Here is a 21,900-nt window from a genome sequence, read left to right as displayed (position 1 = left end):
TACGTATGCATATGGCCGATTCACTTTGTTATACAGCAGAAACTAACACAGCATTGTAGAGCAATTATACTCCAATAGAGATGTTTTAAAAAATGACAAAAAATTTTAAAGGCACAAAAAAGAATAAAAATTAAAATAAATATGAAAACAAACCGGGGAAAACAAAAAAGAATCACAAGTATCGGTAATTTAACAGGACCATAGATGCATGACGTGATGGCCTGACTAAAGCTCAACTCTATCGGAGGAAATTGGAGGCAATCTCACACTTGTCTGCTCCCAATCCTGAAAGAACTGAGGTTCAAATCCCTCCTCACCCTACAGTAAGGAGACAGCTCTGGTGGATGAGCTGTCTGATTTACAGCAATGACTGAAGACCTACCTCCTACATCTACACCAAAGCAACAGCATAAGAGCCAAAGTTGGAAGCACTCTTCTCTCAGAATTCAGTGTGAATGAATCTATACATTTCTGTTCTGATCACATGGAGATTTTCAGTAAGCGCAACATACGATTCTTTTCAAAAGTACAACGTGGTTTTACCAATCCTCCGCTCCTCTGTCATAGACACTTCCATTTTCAGATAGTTTTAAAATACCTCTGTGTATTCTCTTGTTTGGCAGGAAACCAGGTGTTTCATATTGCATCAGAGATCCCAAACGATCGGCTACACAAATCAGCTCTTGGACCTCGGGCTTATAACTCTCAAAATTCTGATGTAACACGTCTCTGGAAGAAACATCACGTACATGATAAAGACTTTTACCACAGATATCTGGTTGTCCAGTTTCACCTGAAAAGCAGTCGCTTCTTCCACTGCAAAAATAATCAAGGAACTTCTGACCACATGGTCTTTACTTCAGTGGTCTGTACCCAACCAGACACAAATTCAAAGCAGGACTCTTCATGACAGTGTGTGTACAGTCGCTGTCACGTGCTTGTTAGTAACGCTGATAACTAGTTTGCAATTCAGAAGACACGTCTGAGCCTTATTTGTTCTGTAAACCTCTCCAGAACACAGGGACTGCCTCCTTTGACAAGCAACCAAACCCGACCCTACGTCCATCTCCTGCTCCGGCCCCAAGTTACGTGATGCCAAGTGTACTTGGGACTGTGTATGTGACTGATACTGTTTACCCGCCAACCTGCTAAAAGTTTTCATAACAAAGACTGCAATTCTAAGTTACAGGCTGTGTCAGCACCCCCAAGCGTTCAGTAATTCACTAGGAGGACTCCCAGGCTCTGTGTACAGCTGTGCTCGTGGCTCTGAGGACACAGCACAATCGTCAGAGGGAAAAGGCACGTGGGGCGAGGTCCAGAGGAATCCAGGCGCACTTCCAGGACCCTGGGGAGACACATGGCACACCGTGCCCAGGGACTGTACTGGGGGCTGACCATGTGAGCACCCCTGCCTTGCAGGTACCCTAGGCCCCCAGAGGAGGGCAGGTGTTCAGCATGAACCACACTGTTCATACACATGGCGCAGGTGCTGGGAGCCGTTTCTTAGCTCTGGGCACTTGGGGGTAGGGGGAGATCCCGAAATCCCCGTTCCCAGACGCCAGCCCAGCCTGGTGAGCAGGCCTCTCCAAGGACAGCCCTTCAGGCGCCCCCGCTTTCCTGCACATAAGTATTTCTCTAAAAAGGGGTGCTAGAGAACATACATACCTCTTTGAGCAATCTATTTGGTTTTTATTATCTTGATTATTGAAACTTACAAAAGCATACAACCTCATTACTCAACGAAAGGACCTGAACAATTATGTAGCTCTACCTACTTGTATGCCACTTTCCTGTCCTATCCTCCTGCCTCCCAGGAAGAGGTAACTTATCTTGAATTTCGTGTCCACGATTCCTTGATGTTCTTCTTTTAAAAAATAGGTTACGTATGTATATCCCTAAACAATATATTCTATAGTTCTGCTTATGAGCTCTACGGGGAAAATGATGTGACCCTGCAGTGTACCAACTTGCTGTTTTTACTCAACTTTATATTTCAAAATTAGTCCACACTGTTGCTTGGGTCGTTTGTTTATACTGCTGTATAATACCCCACTATGTGACAGTATCTCATTTATCCGTTTTTCTGTTCATGAACATTTGGGATGATTTCGTTTTCAGTTGTGAACAAAGAAACTGCTATCAACAGGTCTCCAAGCAGACATGCGCACAGGTACATGGCTGTCTCCTGAATATACACAGGAGCGGAATTTAAAGATTGTAGGACGTGCAAATATTCGATTTTACACAATAAGGACAAACTGCTGGCAGAAGTTCATGGAGCAATTTATCCCCCAGTGTATGGAATTTCCCCATATCCTCCTCCTGGTCAATACTACTATTATCAGACTTTGTATTGCTAATATTTGTTTACCTAGTGGGTGAAGCATCTCATGTGGTCTTATAGATTTATGAACTGAAGCATCTTTTCATATGCTTGCCATTCATGTTTTCCCCTTGATGAAATTACCTGTTCATGTCTTGTGCACTTTTCTAATTAGCTGTTTGACTTTTATTTGCAGAAACTGTTGGTGTTGAAAGGTTTACAGTCAGTCCAATAATTGACCCTAAGTAGGTGATATGACTTTCCTATTTTTAAGATTTTTCTCTTTACCTTAGGTGTTCTCCAGTTACTTATGATGTGTCTGAGTGGATTTTTTTTCGTTTACCCTGCTTTTTTAAAAAAAAAAATCTATGAATGTGTCTCCTTCGTTCTGGAAAATTCTTAGCCATTATTTCTTCACATACTGCCTCTCCTCCGTTTTCTCCTTCGGGAGTTTCAATCACACACACGAGTGTTAGCCCTTCTTACATTTTATGTATCTGCTCTCTTTCAAGTTTTCTAACTCCTTGACTCTGTGCTCTATCTTCCAATTCTGCAATTTTCTCTCAGCTATATCTAATCTGATTTTTAGCCAGTATACTGAATTCTTCATTTCAATGATTATATTTTCTATTCCTAGAGCTTATGTTTTTGGTCTGCGGCATGTGGGTCTGTGGCATGTGGGTCTGTGGCATCTGTCTGGTCATTTTTTATAATCTCATGTGTCTTCCTCATGTTTGTGATCTCTTCATAATTTCTTCAAGCATTTCATTTGGAGTTATCGTAGAGTCTGTTTTCAACAATTCCAATATCTGAAGTCCTTAAGGGTCAGAGTCTATTGTTTGTGGCTTCTGTTGATTCTCACAAATGGTTTCGGTCATCTTGGCTTTCATTCTCACACTCATGATATTAACCTGTGGGAATACTGGGGGTACAAATGGGCACTAATTTCTCCCCAGGAAGGATCTGCGTCTGCTTCTGTTGAGATCCTGGGAATGCCTCCAATATGGGATCACTTTAGCCCTTTGAAGGTCAACAAACCCACCCTGCCATGCCTCAAGGCACTCCACTGGATAGGAAGCCTTCTTCCGTTAAAATGTGTTTACCATCCATCACTGTAGTTTGAATACTTTCTCTTTTCTTTCTTTTTAGGCATAGAGGGAGCTGATCTTTACAGATTTTTCCTAATTTTTAAGACACTGCTAGACTGCCAGGAATTAATTTCTGTTCTAAATCTAATTGTTCTGTAATGGGATAGCCTTTTAAGCATATCCATTTTGCCATATTGCAGCAGTATTGGCCAGTGCTGTAATTTCAAACTTTTAATATGTTAAGAAATTTGTTTTAAAGTAACATGGTAAAGGAATAATGCGTATCAAACGCTACCAAGAAGTATAAGTACATTTGAAGTTACCCCACATTAGCAGGGAATGTCGCGCTAAAAGGAAAGACGATGTCCAAAGGTAAGCTAACAGAAATATTTGCGGACATATCCAATTCAAAAATAAGTTCATCAGAAACATGAATAGAAAGCCATTTACTGACCAAGAGATATTATGATGAACTTACAGCTCAGTGTTGAAAAAGAAAAAAAAATCTTCACTTAAAGCGCTCACTTTGAGAGTTGCACTGACATATATATACCACCAAACGTAAAACAGATAGCTAGTGGGAAGCTGCTGCATAGCACAGGGAGATCAGCTCGGTGCTTTGTGACCACCTAGGGGGGTGGGATAGGGAGGGTGGGAGGGAGACGCAAGAGGGAGGGGGTATGGGGATATATGTATACGCCTAGCTGATTCACTTCGTTGTACAGCGGAAACTAACACCACATTGTAAAGCAATTCTACTCCAATAAAGATGTAAAAAATAAACAAATAAATAAAGCACTCACTTTATGTGGGGTTGCAGCCCTGGCTGCTCTTCGTAGTCTTCTATGAGGAAAGGCAGATTCTTAGCCCAGTGGTCTTTAAAGCTCCCGGGCAGGTCCGCGTCAATGTTATATTCCGTAAGGGGAGTATCAAGGTGGGCATGAAGATATCGAGAATACTCTGCAGATGGGAAATGGGATCTGACACACCCGGATATACCAAAGAGACGGTTTTTATAGCTAACTGTAATTTTTTATAGCCAGTCTGTACAAATACTTCATAACAAACCGTTATTTAATTACGAGCATTCTGGGACTTCCCTGGTGGTGCAGTGGTTAAGAATCCGCCTGCCAGTGCAGGGGACACAGGTTCGATCCCTGGTCTGGGAAGATCCCACATGCCGCGGAGCAACTAAGCCCGTGCGCCACAACTACTAGGCCCGCACTCTAGAGCCGGCGAGCCACAACTACTGAGCCCACACGCCACAACTACTGAAGCCCACTGCGCCTAGAGCCCGTGATCCGCAACAAGAGAAGCCACGGCAATGAGAAGCCCGCGCACCGCAATGAAGAGTAGCCCCGGCTCACCACAGCTAGAGAAAGCCCGCGCGCAGCAACGAAGACCCGACGCAGCCAAAAATAAATAAATATTTAAAAATTACAAGAATTCTAAATGGAGACTCCAAATTTTAGCAAGTCACTCTTACATGAAAACGGAGGTGGCCTGCCACTGACTTGAGTTACCAGGGTCAAATACAAGCCAGCCAATCAGGGTCCACTTCGGCTAAATTCTAACCACCTTTCCATAAGCAACACCAAAGATCTCACTATTCGATTCCAGAGTCTGGGAATGCAAGTTCAGTGTTAGACAGAGCCTGCTTCCTTCTCAACTAATGGGTCTACGGACTACGTATGCGATGTCATCAACTGACTGACCAACTGCTGCTTATCTCTAGGGACGCGGTGCAGAAAAAAACCAGGATATGGAGTGCCCCCAGCTCCAGTCTATAGTTCACAAGTCCAAGTTCTCCTAAACCAGGAAAATAGAGGGAATTACAATTTAGAGTAAAGAGCTGTGCTGTACAAAAGGTAATCCCTAGCCAGCTGGCTACTGACAACTGAAGGGGTGACTAGTGCGGCTGAGGCACTGAACTTTAGATTTTACTTAATTTGAAGTAATTTAAACTTAAAACTGATATTTTATTCAATTATTAGAAAACTGCCGTAGGTTTGGAACAACTTACGTATATCAGTCTACTTTTACAACTTTAAACTTTATGAAATCTACGTTCAGATCGAGTATTTCCAATGAAAATTTAGCGTCCAAATTGAGATGAACTGTGAGTGTAAATTACAGGCCATATTCAAAGACTAGTACCAAAAACTGTAAAACATCCAATAAAGAGTGCTTTCACATTAATTATATATTGAACTAATACTGTGCGGGTACCAAGTTAAATAAGATAAAATATATTATTCAAATGAATTCCACCCGTTCGTCTTTACTTTTTTAATGTGGCTACTAGATATTTAAAAGTACACACATGGCTTGTAAATGTTTTCACTTGGACAGTGCTAGTACAGAGGGCTAATGATAAAGGAAAGAGAAGGAATAAAAGTAAAGATTTGGGCTTTATGTGAAAAACAAAAATGTCTTTGTGTATGGCAGAGAAAGGGTGAGACTGACTAATAAAAGGATAACCCAAAGATCTGCTTTCTTCTTCATCTCAATTTAAATTCTCCAAACTGTGTGGGAATTCTGATATGAAGGAATGACAGTTCAAAGATACCAAGTTTTTATTTAACAGTATAAACCTCATAAAATGTTCCCTTCCTGTCATTCCTGTATCTCTGGATGAGGTGTGACAAGTCATGGATACCCAGATGATTGTCACATTTAGGTCAAAATATGTTTTTTTGGCATGAGTAAAATTTTTTAACTTTAGAAAGAAAAAATGTGAGGAAGAGGAGAAAAAAAAAAAAAAAAAAGCACTGGATTGGCCTTTAGAAGACATGGGCTCGTCCCTCTAGTCCAGACACCACCACTAACCAAGGGGCAGCTGAGGACAAGTCACGCAGCTGCTCTGAGACTCAACTGCCTAACACGGAACGTCAGAGACACAAGCAGTATCACTCCTACTCCAAGCACTCAGCGTCAGTGATTCTGCAGCTGTTTGACTTACCTCGGAGATACTTCACTTTAAGGTACTCTGGGCTGGCCTTCTGGCCTGGGAGAGGGTCATTTAGCATAACTTTAGTTTGTGCTTTTATCCCTTCATAAAACTGTCCCATTGCTACGTGGCTGAGTCCTTTCATGTACTGGCACACCTCGTTATACGGTTCCAGCTGCAGACACCGCTGAGGCATCGAAGGAGAAAATGCTGTATTAGAATCGATACAGTTTAAGGAAACTTTAAAGTACTTTCTTCTTTAATCTGGAATTAGGAAAGTCTTCTCTCCAGGTTAAATCAGACCAAATACATCCTCAGTAAATCAGTCTACAGGACCAGGCCATGGTTTTTTCCTCTTTCTTTCTGCTGAAGTATAAGCACTATTCTTGCCCGCCCTCCCCGCTGACCCCACTCATTTCACTGAACCTTGTTGAGGAATGACGCAGAATTGCAGTTACACTGCTTCTCACTTACGGATGCTCACCTTGAAGTTCTTAAGGGCTTCCTGCAAGCTGCCATGGTGGTAAAGCATCATTCCCCGAAGCTGGAGGGTCTGCACGTGATTTTGGTTTAGCAACAGAGCCTTTTGAAAGCTCTCAGTGGCTGCTTCAAAATTGCCCAGCTCTCTAGGCGTTTAACAATAGCAATGAACACAGTATAGGCATTTCAGTAAACATACAGAATAAGCTATCCTCAGAATCATGGTTCAGTCTACAAATACGATACTTTAATGTGGGTGTTTGCTTTTTTATTTTACCACTTTATAGCTACTTAGCCTTTGACGCATCACATCCTACTTGCTTTTTCTAAATCTTACCAGATTATAGGATCACCAGAGAGCTCTTGGAATTCTTTGGGGGAAAATTAATTTATTGATTTCCAAAGACAAATGCTTATTCAAATCCCTTTCCCCAACTCATGATCAGCTCCAACCCCTAAAAAAACTTTGTGTAAATTTTAGTTATCTGGATAGAAACATATGTTTCTCCTTTGGAAAAAAGTAAGTAGGTTATAATCACACAGAGGTATATCATTGCGAATCAAATTCACAGGCTTATAATTTAATTTTTTCTGTCACTGAAGGTACTTCACTTAAAATCCAGTAAATCATTATCTACTTTAAAATTCTGAAATAAGAAGTATATTTCAGAACTGTGATCGTTTCAGAGCGGAAATGGTTATTACTGACCAGCCTTGCCCTCTTTTATATATCAACATCTTTATAAATAATTGAAGAACCTTCAAAATATCCCATATGTCAACTTTCTATAAATAATGAAGATTTAAAATATATATATATAACACCCACTTACATTTCTACAGCACTTTACTATTTACTAGGTGTTTTCAAATCTGTTTTCAATTTATATACCCAACAGTTTCGTGGGACGGGAAGGATAAATATCATCCCTTAAACCTAGAACAAATCCAAACACACTTTGTCCAAGTTAGTATGAGAGCTTTTCCAACGATGGCATCAGATAAATAAGATCTTAAATGTAATCCTTCCTGAATAAGGCACCTAACAGGGTTTAACAGGGGATTTCCATGACTGTCTCTCTCTTTCCTAACTTTTATAGCACCTTTATACGAGTCAGAATGTTAAAAGAATTTTTAAGCCAGAAGTCAGAACGGCTTTGCTGGTCAGGGCAATGCATGTAGTCAGGAAGCCAGGGTCCAGGCACAACTACTCATACCCTACAGAGATGTAACATGACCACAACATTTCCATCCCGCAATTCTAGGGATCTTCAAACAGATCCTAGCGATGTGGGTGTCAACCTTAGTTACTGCCTAAAAAGGCAGCAGCGTCTGGAACTCGGCAGCTCATAATGCCACTATTCAAAGCAACAACTCTTGAAGGACTAACATCTTCTAGACTAATATATACAGACCGAGGCTGTGTTAAGACACAGTAACAGGTATCACGATATCCTCTTACCCGTGGTTCTATGTTCCAGAGAAGATCTTAATAAGTATGTGAATGCCTATGTGATTTAGAACGACCGTCTCTTTTGCTTAAGAAATGCATTTTTTTTAAAAAAAATCACTATTATGTGAGGCTATCCCACTCTACGCCCTCCCTCCTACCCCAACTATTAGTACTTTACTTACCTATAGGCCTGCCCCAGGCTTTTATATGCATCAATAAAATCAACTTTCTGCTTCAAAGCTTCTTTGAAGGATTCAATAGCTTCCTGTAAAAAGTATATAGAAAATTATTTCATTTGCTTAACTGTTAAAATTGAGTTTCTCTCAAATCACTAAAGGACACACACACACACACACACACACATATATATATATATAAAATACATGGTCTCTGAGTACTTTTTTTTTTTAAATAGGAGGACTTAAAAAAAAGAGAGAGGTAGAAAGTACAATAAACTATGAGTCTGGAGGATTTAATTTCAATAGTAAACAAATGCATTACTATGAACAACAACAGAGCCTTAAGTTTCTCCTTCCAAAATGGGAAAACAGCTTCTCACTATCTTTTTCATTAGGACTTTAGTACTGATAACACCTGCATTTTAACATCAGTTCCTTAATTAATAAAAACCCTATGGAACAAAAGTAAGCCTAATAGCTGTGTGAAATGATGCAAGACGATCACAGCTAGCAGCATTTGAAAGTGAACCAACAGAAGAGACAAAAAAAGCAAGCCCAACGTGAAATTATTTCTAGAACAAGAAGAAAGGCTCCCAGGATGGCTACCTGAAGGACTCCCATGATCTACGAGGAAAAAAGAAACCGTAAAATTCAGGAGGAACCTTCAAGTTGGGGGCAGGTGGGCATGACTCCTGCCAGCACAGCTCAAGGCGGCACTAAGGGCCCAGAGCGGCACACACTACGCTTTCAGGGGAGCCCTCGGAACCACAGTGCACTTGGCCGCAGGGGGACTCCCTGGGGAAATTGGTGATAAAATAAAAATTGGTGATGAAATGTTTCAGAATAAACATCCTAGGCTTACACTGGGATTGAACGTACTTTTCATTATGACTCTATTTATTGTGATTAAAAAAAAATTACGAAGACATTTCCCAAGGAAAAGACATATCTGACTTAACGGCTATAAAGGCTCACAGTCTCTAAGAGCTTTAATTGAGAGACACTTGACTTTAAAACTTCTGGAATAGATCGTTTCAACCTGATTAGAGAATTCAGAGCAGAAAACCACTAAAGATATCAAATGCCTTGCCCATGGTAGGCACTCAATAAATATTTAATGCCCCGGTAGGCACACAAAATAGTTTTGCAAAAGCTATACAATCTTGATTCTTTTCAGAAAGTCATTCAGCCCCCGCTCCTTGATTTTCTCAGAAGGGGCCAGCAGGGCAAGAGAGGCTGGCTTTGAAACTCTTCAAAGGCAATACTGAGGACAAAATTGCCTCATGAAGGAATGCCACCGAATAGCTACTGTTTGGGTGAAAGATGAGAACGGATAAATTTTAACACCAAAGAAACGTAAAAGGGCATTCTTCATCGGGCTTCCTGCCGTGACATAATCTTGATCTTTTACGATTTGTACAACTGTACTTTTAATTCGACAAACATGTATTGAGCGCCTACTATGTGCCAGGGATAGCAGGAAGTAAGGGGACACGAAGATGGGTGAGTCATTACCTCTGTACTCTGAGAACTCACAGTGTCATTAGAAAGCCAAGTAGGTAACCAGTTTATTAGAGTACAAACTAAGAGCTACAGCAGAGATGTGAGGAAGAGGCTCTGGGAATAAGGAGAAAGAAACCACTAAACTGAGCCTGGGAGACCAGAAGAGGCTGTACAGAGGCGCTGACAACTGAGCCGGGTCTTAAAGAACGAGGAGTTTGGTAAAGCAAAAGGGCATCTTGGACGGGGCAGGGGGCACCGCACAGCGGCACAGAGCGCTCACCGACGCTGGGAAAGCCGGAGGGGCAGGAGTGCAGGGGGCATGGGGTCGGGGGGAGTGGGGAAGAGGGAAAGCCGGGGCCAGTAGGAAGGAAGCAACGAGGACTGGGGGCTCTGAGGAGGTGTGGGACCTCACAAAATTTACTTCTTGTAAACATGAAACATGCTGGTAAAAAAGGAGAAGACACGCTGGAGAGGGGAGAGGATGGGGCCCAGATGGGAGGCGGCTGTGATGGAACAGGCAAGAGATAATGCAAGCTCAGATCGAGACAGTGCCTCTGAGGAGAGGGAAAGAAGGGTCAAATTCGGGAGAGAGTTTTAAAGGCAAACGAAGAGAAAATCTGGTGGCTGTCTGGGTACGAGGGAGGGATGAGGGAGAAGAGAGGGCAGGGAGAGTCTAGGCTGAGAGCCCGGGTGGAGGGAGGCGTTAAGGAATGTTAGGAAGTACGGGGAGGTCGTGAGTCCACTGGGACGTGTGATGTCTGGGGTGTTTGTGGACGTCTAGTGGAGATGCCCGGGAGGCGGCTGCTGCCCACCGCACTTACTGCATGCTTGGACGCCACAGTTCTTCAAAGTCTGATTTCTCTTCAGCTTTTAAGTCTTTGGTTTCGGGGTTCCTGTCTAATCACTGCACAGCTCTCTACCTCATTCTGCCAAAGAGGGGACATAGCAGAATCAAGATTTTGAGCCATTGGGAACAAAGAAACTACGTTTGTTGAATCAATCTCTAAGCACATGAACTGGCTCTGAGTTTGTTGGCATCGTGAATGCAATCATCACCACTTAAGTCACCATCTTCTTTACTAGCTAAAGGGCAGCCTTCGCCCTGGGGCTGTTCAGTATAACTGAACAGAACAAACGCAGGTAACTCTCAAAGTAAAGGCTTATAATATACAATTTTTGAAATATCCTTACAACATGGGTAGAATTCAGTAGAAAAGTTCTTTTTTTTTTTTTTTTTTTTTTTTGAAAAGTTCTTGCTGTTTTATTCCCTAGGAATTTCCAAAATGTCTGATATATCTTCTGAATCGGGCAATTGTGAAACTTGTCATGTAATATATCCTAATATATTTCTAATGTATTATATCATAAAGTAAATAAGCCATCACCCGCTCTGTTTCTAAACTGCTGTTGACCTGGAGAGACCACCTTTAGGGTACAGAGATAGCTCAAACTCATTGGTCCATTTAATACTTCGTCTCTACAGTTAACGAGAGAAAGAGAGATATCTGAACTAAGTTCATTAATTTAATTAAGGCATTTCACCACTGACTCAGTTTTCCAATCTCTGTAACTGGGACACCCTCTGCTCCTTCTATACTTCACGGGGATGCTTCTGGGATGAGTGAGACGCTACGGAAACACCCTGACCTCCTCGGACGGCAGATCTATAAAATGCAAAGAAAAAGTCCCCATCTATTACACACGTTGCTGCTGTGTCGGTGGGCACGGTGAAAAGGAGGGAAGACCAAACCGCTTGGTGAGACTGGTTCACTGAGGGGCTGCCAACACTCAGAGAATGAAAGCACTGTTTCTAGGTCTTCATCCGGGAGGTTTGGAATAAACCAAACTGAATTTTGGTCCATGTCTATTTTCTACTTAGTGTCTCTGTTATGGCTCTTTGCTGAAAAATTCTCATTTCGAAATAACACAAAGGGCCCTGCCCACGTTCCTAAACGTGGCTTTACAGTTAAAAGTGAAATCAACTGTTTGCATTTGTTTACTTTAAAAATTATCTGGACCCTCTTAGTACTAATAATTGGCCTTTTTTTTTTTTTTTTTCTATTTCAGATCTCTTTCTCCTCCATGTGATTGATACTCAAGGGAGAGACTCTGAACACAGCATTGCGATTCTCAATTTTTTAACTGAAGGGGACTGAGAGAAGACGAGAAGACAGACGGCAGAGACAAAATAAACTGGAAGACGTCACCTGGCAGCTGCTCAAAGCACATGTTAAATAACTCAAAGCCTGCACTGCCTGTCCGAATCCTCAAAGGGGGACGGAAAGGGTCCCTGTTAGGACCACCTCCACATATTTGCAAAACGGAGATGAGGTGTATGAAGTAAGATTTGCAAAATTCCTTCTCGTTTGGTTTTTAACGGACGGGAGTTATTTTTTAGAATCCACAAAACTTCGATGAAATTACATTCTCACGTGTAAAATAATCTGTATCATAATCAATACCTGATTCAGGTTTACAGTTTATAAAGGGCTTTTCACGCGTGTTGTGTTATGGAAGCCTCACTCTCACTTCCAGAGGCAGACAGTAGCATCATCTCTGCCTGATAAATGTGGAGAGACGGGCTCAAAGAGTTCAAGCAGCGGCGTCAGCAGCGCAGTTAATAAGATTCAGAGCGAGAGCTCAGAGCAAGGCCTTCCAACTCCAATTCAGCTCTCTGCCCTTGACATGCATTTACCCCACTGATTCTTACTGAGCACCTACTATGTGACAGGCACTGTCTGTAACACGGAGGACTTACAACTTGTGGCCTTTTTAGAGGTAAACCCTCTCCCCACCCTCCCAGTGTGTGTGTCTATGTGTGTGTCAGATCCTCAGAACTATTTTTAATAATAACACGCATGCTCTCTCTGCCAGAGTACCCTTCTCTGCCACAGGTTGTTGAAGCTCTTCCCACTTTCCAAGTGCGGCCTACTCTGAATCCTCCACCTCCTGGTCAGAATGAGTGCCTTCACCTAGGCGGGCGGGCAGACCGTCTGTGACTCTCAGGCCGGCTGTCTTCAGTCGGGCAGTTTGGAGTGTCAGGCCTTGGGTGAGAGCCAGAGCTCCACTCTCAGCCGTGTTTCTGCCCCTCACCCCGGCCGGAAAGAAGCTGCTGTAGGACAGGCTCCCCAGACAGGCTCGGAGAACGGAGAGTCCCGGGCAGGAGGAGGGGCAGGCAGGCTGGCAGTGACGTCCCTGCCCCACTCAGCTGACACAGAGCCTCTCCTTTGTCCCTCGCCTCCTTCTTCCCACAGCAGCCTTCAAGGGACAGTGCTGGGACCGCTCCTGCAGCCCCCAGAGGACCCGAGGCAGTCTGGCCGCCCCTGACCTGAACGTGGCCAGTGACCCCCTCAGCAGTCCCCCTGTCCCTACCCTCCTCGGCCACCGCTGCATCAGGAACCACTTCCTCAATACAGATTGGGTCTCAACTCTGTATGTCCCCCCAGATCTAGACTTCACAGCCCCTCTGGGCCTAGCAACTCAAGTCGGCACCCGAGACCTTTCAGGGCCCCTCCCCGTGCTGCAGCCCTTCACACTCAGCCTGCCTATTTGCTCAAGGGCCTGACCATGGCCCCGCCGCCCACGTCATCACTCACACCTTCCTCTCGCCCTCAGAGCCCTTCTCCTTCCCAGCCCTGCTCTGCCTTCCAGGTCAGGACGAAGTCCACGTGCTCTCTGGACCTTCCCTAACTCCCGAGTTCAAATGAATCTTTCTCACCTCTGCTTCCAAAGCACTCTGCTTCTACTGCTTTCTTCCGTGTGTTCACCCTATGCTAAGTTATCTGTGGGGAAAGCCTTTGGAAACTGTATTCGTCCCAAGTGTAAAGCATTATCTCTCCCTTATAACCTTTCGCCCTCTCCCCTTCTGCACCTTCCTCCAAGTACCTATCAGATAGTAGGCGCTCAATAAATATCTCGATGCAAACGACTTTCTAAAATAAACCAATGAGACACTTGAGACGTCATTTTAAAACCTGCCAGGCTTAACCCCGCTCAGTTCACCGCAAAGGAGCAGCAGGATCGCTGTAGGTACACGTATTGCACAGCACTTTCACCTTCAAAAGTCCTCTGTGAAAGAAAGTTAAACCTTTGTATAGCATAGCTATGGGCTGGTTTTTGTTCAGTTCTAAGGACTGCTGAAAGTCTTCGTGGGCTGTTGCATAGTCCTACAAAAAGGAGAATGAAAAAAAAAATAAATAAAGTAGTATTCGTTCGATATTTGGACATGTCCTACTTTCGACTGACAGAGGAAAAGAAATCCCAATTTAGTTTGTGCCCTTTCTGGCTTTAAAGGAAACATTTCATGACCACGAATGTTAGAAGAATGCTTACACTGTTTGTTGAAAGAGTCGATTTCAATTGACAGGAGAAACTCACAAAGGTTTAATTTAAGCAAACTGCCTCAGCCGCAAAAAAGAATATTATTTTAAATTCCATTAAAGTCATAATCTGTTACAGAAATTTTACAAATTATTTTCTGGTACTAGCATTTTATTATACTGAATTCTAAAATAATTAGGACATAGATCAACCTTAAAATGTGTTACGTTGAGATTTTTTAAATCTACTTTCTTTTGCCACAGAAAATTGTTATTAAAATGACTGCAAGCCCACAAAAATAGCTATGGCAGTCATAAATACCACTCTGATGATAAAAGATAATCTTGCTAGATTGAGAAGCTACAGTCTGGGAAGCCGCATTAGTTCAGGTTATGGTTTTCGGGTTGGGATACCCAAAGAAATTCAAATTGTACCTCTAAGTTTAATGATCACACATTGACAACATGCATACCTGCTTCTCTATGCTGACATCTGCAAGCACAGTTAAGGTATAATCTGTAAACCGAATTTCTCTTCTTCTGTTTCTCACTCTTTCTTTTCTCCCCCGGCCCAGAATTAGTTACTGCTGACAGTTCAAGCAAGAAAATGTGTTCCTGGTACTTAATATTTCTCCACTGGGTTCGACCTCAGCTAAAGAAAATGCTTTCATAACTGTCTTGTATCACGAGCTATTATAATACAGCCCCAAACCCAAATCTATCCAATAGCAGCTTTCTGAAGTAGAAGGAAAGGCGAAATCTATATCATCATGAAAGGGCATGTTTTTTGTCTTTTTGTTTTTTTGAAAGGGCATGTTTTAAGGCAAGAACAATTCACCTCTGATATGAAGTACAGGGTCCCGCGGTGTCTGTACAGCCGTGCTGAGGGCTGAAGTTGAATAGCTTTAGTGAGATCATTCACTGCTTCATTAATTCGTCCCAGAGGGGACAGAATCTATAAACCCAAAAATGTAATTAGGGGAGAAAAGTCCCAACGATCGCCCCTACAACCGTCAATGTTTCTGACTTTTCAATTCCGCTTCACCACCCCACATTCGCAATGTGACCCTCTCAGCCGTCTAGAACCCTTGACGCCACGTACTATGCAGTGAGGTTCAAAGTCAACAGCTGAGGGGCTGCCGATCTTGTCCAGCCAAGGGGATGCGGATGAACTATGACCATGGCAATTGCCTTGTCATTGTTTCATGTTCTAGGTCAAAGCAGATGTTGCTTTTCTTGAAGTGTGACCATTTGTTCCCCAACCTATCATTTACCTTTCAAAACAAAATTTGGCATGTCAAATTAATCTGAAAGATAACTTTGAACCATTAAAATAGAGGAATTGTTCAACACGGATTGGAGTCCTCCGTGGCGTCTAGCTATGCCGTCTGTAGTATTAAGTGCTGAATGGCAATTTCTAGGATTCCAGGTGTTTTGTAAGCCCTCTTCTGTGAACGACTCTCAACTCAGCAGTCATGATCTGCAGGGCCGTGAAGAAACATCTGCAGGCCTGTTCTGAATGCTCTTTTGATGGAGCCATCGGTGGTGTTCAGGCAACAATGACAATACAGAAGACAGCTCAGAATGCAGAAGTTCACCCAAATGACATACGAAAACCCAAAACGGGTATCAGTATTCATGCAATCAAGCTCAAGCAATTCATCCGGAACAGATGTCCTTAAATTAGGGTTAATTTTGTTCTTATAATAGGTCATTTCCATCAAGTTTTGCTAACTGGTTTCCTCCTCTGCAGCAACTTAAAAGCAGCAAGAGAGGGAAGATTCAGGCAGGCACATGACCAGGGGCAAGAAAGCTCAGAGAGAGGAAAGAAATGGAAAATATGCCCTTAGAGTTCAAGAAGCATAGGGGTCTAGGGTTATATTTTCAAAGGAAAAACATCCCAACCCAGTGTATTAACCCCTAGAGACATAAGTGTAGACTATTTCAGAAAGTATAAAAGTAAAAGCTTTCTCATAAAAGAATTCCTGACGTATATAAATGGTATCCTGTAATTTAGCTGGAAGAATCACTATGTCATGACATTACTGCCTGGTGATGCCAGAAGAGGGGGATATTACTATATATTTTTAAGATCATTGGAAATCACTTTTCTGATTACTAACATCATTTGGGGTACACAATTAGCTTTTTATTAGATATACAAATTTTTTAAAGCTGCTAAATCAGTCTTCTTTCTAAGTGTGCTTAATTAAATTCATAACATTTTAGCACAGCATCAGCGTAATGGAGGGGAAAAGCACAGTACCCAGTCCCTGGAGCAGAAGGTCACCAAGTGAACCACCGAACGCTCGCCCTAAAAACCAACAGGACTCTCGTGCAGCAGCGAACAGATTACGGTCACTTAACCCTCAGGGTTACAATCCAAAAGTGCCATGAGAAAACGAATTCTTTCATTAATTGAGAAGGAATTTCCTTCAGAAAGCCAAATCCCCAATAAAACAAAAAACTCATCTTAAGAAACCGAACTGTAACTTCAGACACTACAATTCTGAGAACATCACAAATGCAGTTTGAAAATTACTAAAACACTTAGTGTGCCCTTTGCTTGCTAAGTTTTCTCCCCCAGGAGAGGGGGAAAAAGTCATTCGTCCCTTTAGTCCAACTATGAAATCCCACCAGATCAGAAAATGAAAAGTTACGTTTTACTCAGATTGAAAACATTAACATAAATTCTAAAGCGTTTCACGTGGTTAAATGTGCAGGAAAACAAATACAACATGAAACCTGGATGCTTGACTATCGTTTTATGGAAATGGTAAGATGGACCCATTTCATTTAAAAGGGGTGCCTTTGCACACATTCCTTTCTCTGGCCTGAACGCCCTTCTCTACCTTGCTCCCCAGGACATGGTTTCTGACCAGCTCCAGCATCACCTCTTCGGTGAGGCCTCTGCAAACACCGCCCACGCCTCTCCCCTTGCCGATCTGTCCCAGGGCTCCAGCAGACCATGCGTCTCTGCTCCTGACCAAGCAGCCCCTCTCCCGCGTCCACTGTCACACACGTGACCTGGAACTGTCACCACGTGTTGCCTCTCTGTCTCCACCGTGAGTCCCAAGTTCCAGTTATGGTCACCCTTACCTGATCTACATGTCTATGTAGATAGGTATATCTCATAAAAATTACATGCAAGTGTGCGCGCACACGCACGCACACGCACGCACACGCACACGCACATGCTTCCAAAGGCTATAAATCTCATTTGACCATACTGTCATATTGTTTTGCTGAAGTAAGTCATGTATACAATAAACACGGGGACATATTTTTCAACAAACATTGACAGTGGTAGTACACATCAAAACTGTACACCTTAATACTAAATGTTACTGTTATATGTTAAATCACGAGTATCACTCGGCCCATAGTTTTCTAGTAATTTCAACTGTGTTTAAAGGCGTTATGTATGTATGGAGGAAAACACAATAGGTATACGGGAGTTTTAAAATTTCTCAGTAATGTAATAATAGGAAAAAAATCTGAGATTCGACTAATCCAATAACAACAGAGGGAAAAAGAAAGCCACACTCACTTCTGCTCGCTGCTCAAATACCTCTGGACGATCTGGTTCCAAGGTAATTACTCGGCTCAGTTCGAACAGAGAAAGCTCAGCATTCTTAATGTCCTTGAAAAGGCATTAGCTTAGTATGAGATACACTGTTCCTCAAAACCAGCTTGAATAGATTTTCTGAAAAAACTAATAATTTAGCAATGACATAACTACTTATTTAGAAATAAATATGAACTTAGCTTCTAAATAAGAGATCGGCCAAGTTAAATAAGCTCTATTACAATTACTTAACTCACTCAAGTCTACCTACCCATCAACAGCACATGGGACCTGGCTACCTATCCCAAGTTCCACAGAGGGCAAGACATTTTCTCAGTTTAACCTATTGAAACACCACATCAACAAATTTCAAGGGATGAGCATATACGGACACCAGTGTGCAAAACGACGCTGACCAGTGGCAATGAGGGAACAGAGAGGAGCCGTGTCAGTGTCAATCAAAACCCCTAGGCCTACACACCTACACCTGGAGAAGTCCAGGTAAACCTGTTCTCTTTAAAATTTACAAATTACTTTATCGCTGACCTTTACTAGGGCAACTTAGGTCATTTACTGATGCCCTGAACCTAACTAGGGCTATTTATTGATGCTCTGAATGTAACACTGCTTCCTTCCTAAACATCTTCATTCCCAAATCTGAGTTCCTGCTCAGTCTTCCTTCTCAAGTCTCAGAAATATACAAATATTATACAAGATTTCTCCAGTAGGCCGGCAGGCAATTAGGACAGTTTTTTTTAATTGGCAAAGATACAAAAGTGACACTTCTCCCTCAAGACATAATTTCATTTGAATATTTTTAAAAGAAATTAATAGAAAAAGTTTACGTAGAATGTTCAAGACTGAACATTTGGACATCTGATCTTAGACCACTTCATTATTTACTATATACTCTCAGGAAAAGTCTTCATTTTTATACCATAGTGCCTTTTTTGACCAAAATATATTGGGTTGACCAAAAAGTTCATCCGGGTTTTTCCGTAACATCACGAGACATACTGTTATTCAAAACCAGCTTCAATAGATTTTCTGAAAAGTCCAGTAATTTAGTAATGACATAACTACTTATTTAGAAATAAATATGAACATCTTATGGAAAAACCTGGACGAACTTTCTGGCCATCCAATACTTATTATAACCTTTCTCCTGCATTCCTCAGAGAAATAAGGGGAATGAGCCTCCAGAGACATATCTATCTGGGAAAGTATAATGTATGGTAACAAATTAAAAATAAATTTTACAAAAAAACCTTTGTTCTTTTATTCAACCTTTAAAAATTGTGGAAGGAACTCAGATTCTAAGTCCTGCTACACTACTGATGCCCCGTCTCTCTTTTACAGCAATGAGTGTTTCTCAGGAATCCAGTCAAGGTCTCGTGTTTTTCTAGGCTTATGTCCAGCTCATCATGAAATTAAGTTTAGGCTGCCAAAGGCTGTCCTTTTGGAATAGAAAGTAACCTCAGAAGACCTGGGCAGAAACTCCCATCCCCCCACATCCCAGCCACTTGATCTTGGAGAAGTCCCCTACGGCCATGGTCTCATCTGTGAACTGGAATGACACCACTGCGTGTTCCCTCAGAGCCCGGGGAGCGGTGAGGGGCTCTACGGGAACCCTGGTCCGAGTCTGATCACGTAGACACTATGGCAGGCATAACTATTCCATACTCACATGTAATCCCTTCTTTCCATAGGCTATCCCTCGGCCATAAATTGCACTAACCAGATCAGGTTCCTCCTATTCAGACCAAAACAGAAACACGTCAAAAACCATAAACAAAACAAAACAAAACAAATCAGTTTCTGCTTAAAGCACGTTAATGCCACAAATGACAGCTCTACATTATGCTACCGCTACTCATGTCAGTCAATACACAGTCCCCAACCACAAAAGTCTATATTTCTAAAGCTCATTTGAATGAGACATGAATAAGAGTTTTACATCAAAAAAAAAAAAAACCACTTAAAAATAGAGAAAACCAACATTACTGAGCGCTGTGCTAGTTTCTCTCGCACAGTCGTCTTACTTAAAATGCAATCCTCTCAGCAACTCTATGCTGGGCCACCAGCAAACACAGCTCAGAGAGAAAACGGAGGTTCGGAGAAGCAGATACAGGAGTAAAGGGCCTGGGTGACGCCCCCTCCTAGTTGGTCTGCTTTCAGGTAGTCATGAAATCATCTGAAAAGGAGAGAACCCGTCGGAGCCAGCACAACAAGGAACAAGAGGTGAGTCGACTCCACAGACTGTTGGGGATTAATACAGTCCTTTATTCTAAGGGGTCAGAGTGAGAACCAGACCCTTTCTGCAACCTGCTCCCATGTGGACTGGATGCAACGCCTCTCAGTCCCAAGGACCAGGGCGTCTGCTGCCCCTGCCATCAAGTCCCTACACGTGGGGCAGTGGTGTGAACTCCCGTCTGCATCTAACCTGTGCAATTCTTAGCCCCTTCTCTGAATGCTTCCCTGCATATTTAAGAAAGAAGAGTACACAGCCTCTGGCTATAAGGTCCTGAAGGAAGAACCTGACAGGGCTACAGCAGATGAGCTATTTTAGAGGCTAATCTATTATCAGTTTCAAATCTGAGATCGGGTGTCTGCGGGTATTCCCGAAAAAGACACAACAACTTCAATGATGAGAAAGTGCTAAAAAATAAAGGATAAGATGCTATGCGCTGAAAAACAAAAAAAGGCTACTATAAACAGAATCAGGTACGTCACCTCAGGTAGCAAGTGGGTGCATCGCTGCCTACAGCCCAGCCTGCAGATGGGCCTCAGGGTATATGGAGAATTGGAAAAAGTCAAGTAAATAATTACAGATTTCTAGCTTCTCTTGGAAAATAAAAAAATCCAACAATGACAGACCCACATTCGGGCATGGGAATGTGAGAACGTGACAAAAACACAGGCACCGGCTGCCTATTTCGATGAAGGGTGTGTACTCACCAGCTTCCCATGAGCCCACCCGTGGTCTCTACACTACATCAATTCACTTTGCTCATTTAATGTGTTTCTCTGGCTCCCAGAGAGTTTTGGATCTCTGGTTCATAACGTATGTGTAACCGACATGAAAGGTTGTCCCTGCTATTTGCTAAATGGGAAAAAGTATGAGTTACAGAACGAGAGAGGAACGGTAGTCACTTCTTATAAATAATACTTATATAGGATTATGTGGGCCAGTAGGTGCATAGAAAGAAAGCTCTAACAGTAGTTTTCTCTAGAGAGTGGGATTACTAGGTATCTTCCTATTCTGCGTAATACGCTGGTGCATTCCTTTCAATTGTTGAAAACAAACACACATACAGTTATAATCAGAAAAAAAAGTGTTAAGTAAGACATATTACAGAAAATAACAGAAAACTACTGTCAACTGAAAATATCGTATTTAAATAAATAAAGAGAAAATTTATTATAAATTATAGAAAATTTAGGAGATGAAGAAAAGCTCAAAAAATAAGGTAAAAGGCATCCTACAATCCTGTCACCCAGAGATAACACTAAACATTTAAATATTCCTCTGGAGACTTCCCTGGTGGTGCAGTGGTTAAGAATCCGCCTGCTAATGCAGGGGACACAGGTTCGAGCCCTGGTCCGGGGAGATCCCACGTGCCGCAGAGCAAATAATCCCGTGCACCACAACTACCGAACCTGAGCTCTAGAGCCCATGTGCTGCAACTACTGAGCCCGCGTGCTGCAACTACTGAAACCTGCGCTCCTAGAGCCCGCGCTCTGCAACGAGAAGCCACCGCACTGAGAAGCCCACGCACCGCAATGAAGAGTAGCCCCAGCTCGCTGCAACTAGGGAAAGCCCACGCGCAGCAACGAAGACCCAACGCAGCCAAAAATAAAAATTAAAAACTAATAAATAAATAAACACATAAATATTCCTCCTGGCTTAAAGAAAGGCAGAGCAAGTAGTTTGAGAGAGGGATACAGGTACAGAGGGTGAGGAGAAGCAGGAAAAAGAGTTCTCCACTGAGGAATCAAAGTCAGACGGTCTTCACGTTTTTCCTAGCAACGGCACC

At 42.4% G+C, this 21,900-nt stretch overlaps 1 protein-coding gene across 10 annotated transcripts in view; it reads right to left on the bottom strand.

Annotated features, from left to right (window-relative positions):
* The window catches only part of TTC13 (tetratricopeptide repeat domain 13), a 69,118-nt gene that overhangs the window by 15,502 nt on the left and 31,716 nt on the right, over positions 1–21,900 (bottom strand). For 2 of the 10 annotated variants that reach the window (XM_065894075.1, XM_065894076.1), the window contains exons 5-13: positions 19,551–19,616; positions 17,846–17,938; positions 15,134–15,250; positions 14,032–14,142; positions 8,477–8,559; positions 6,846–6,987; positions 6,374–6,548; positions 4,215–4,371; positions 599–729 (exon numbers count right to left, since the gene is read on the bottom strand). In XM_065894075.1, coding sequence (XP_065750147.1) covers positions 599–729; positions 4,215–4,371; positions 6,374–6,548; positions 6,846–6,987; positions 8,477–8,559; positions 14,032–14,142; positions 15,134–15,250; positions 17,846–17,938; positions 19,551–19,616 — 1,075 coding nt within the window. The remainder of the gene's footprint in view (positions 1–598; positions 730–4,214; positions 4,372–6,373; positions 6,549–6,845; positions 6,988–8,476; positions 8,560–14,031; positions 14,143–15,133; positions 15,251–17,845; positions 17,939–19,550; positions 19,617–21,900) is intronic. The other 8 variants (XM_065894077.1, XM_065894078.1, XM_065894079.1 and 5 more) reach the window with 5 other exon arrangements.

The sequence above is a fragment of the Phocoena phocoena genome, chromosome 16 (assembly GCF_963924675.1).
Source record: "Phocoena phocoena chromosome 16, mPhoPho1.1, whole genome shotgun sequence".
In the NCBI taxonomy this organism is placed as follows: domain Eukaryota; kingdom Metazoa; phylum Chordata; class Mammalia; order Artiodactyla; family Phocoenidae; genus Phocoena; species Phocoena phocoena.
This window is presented reverse-complemented; position numbering and strand designations above follow the sequence as displayed.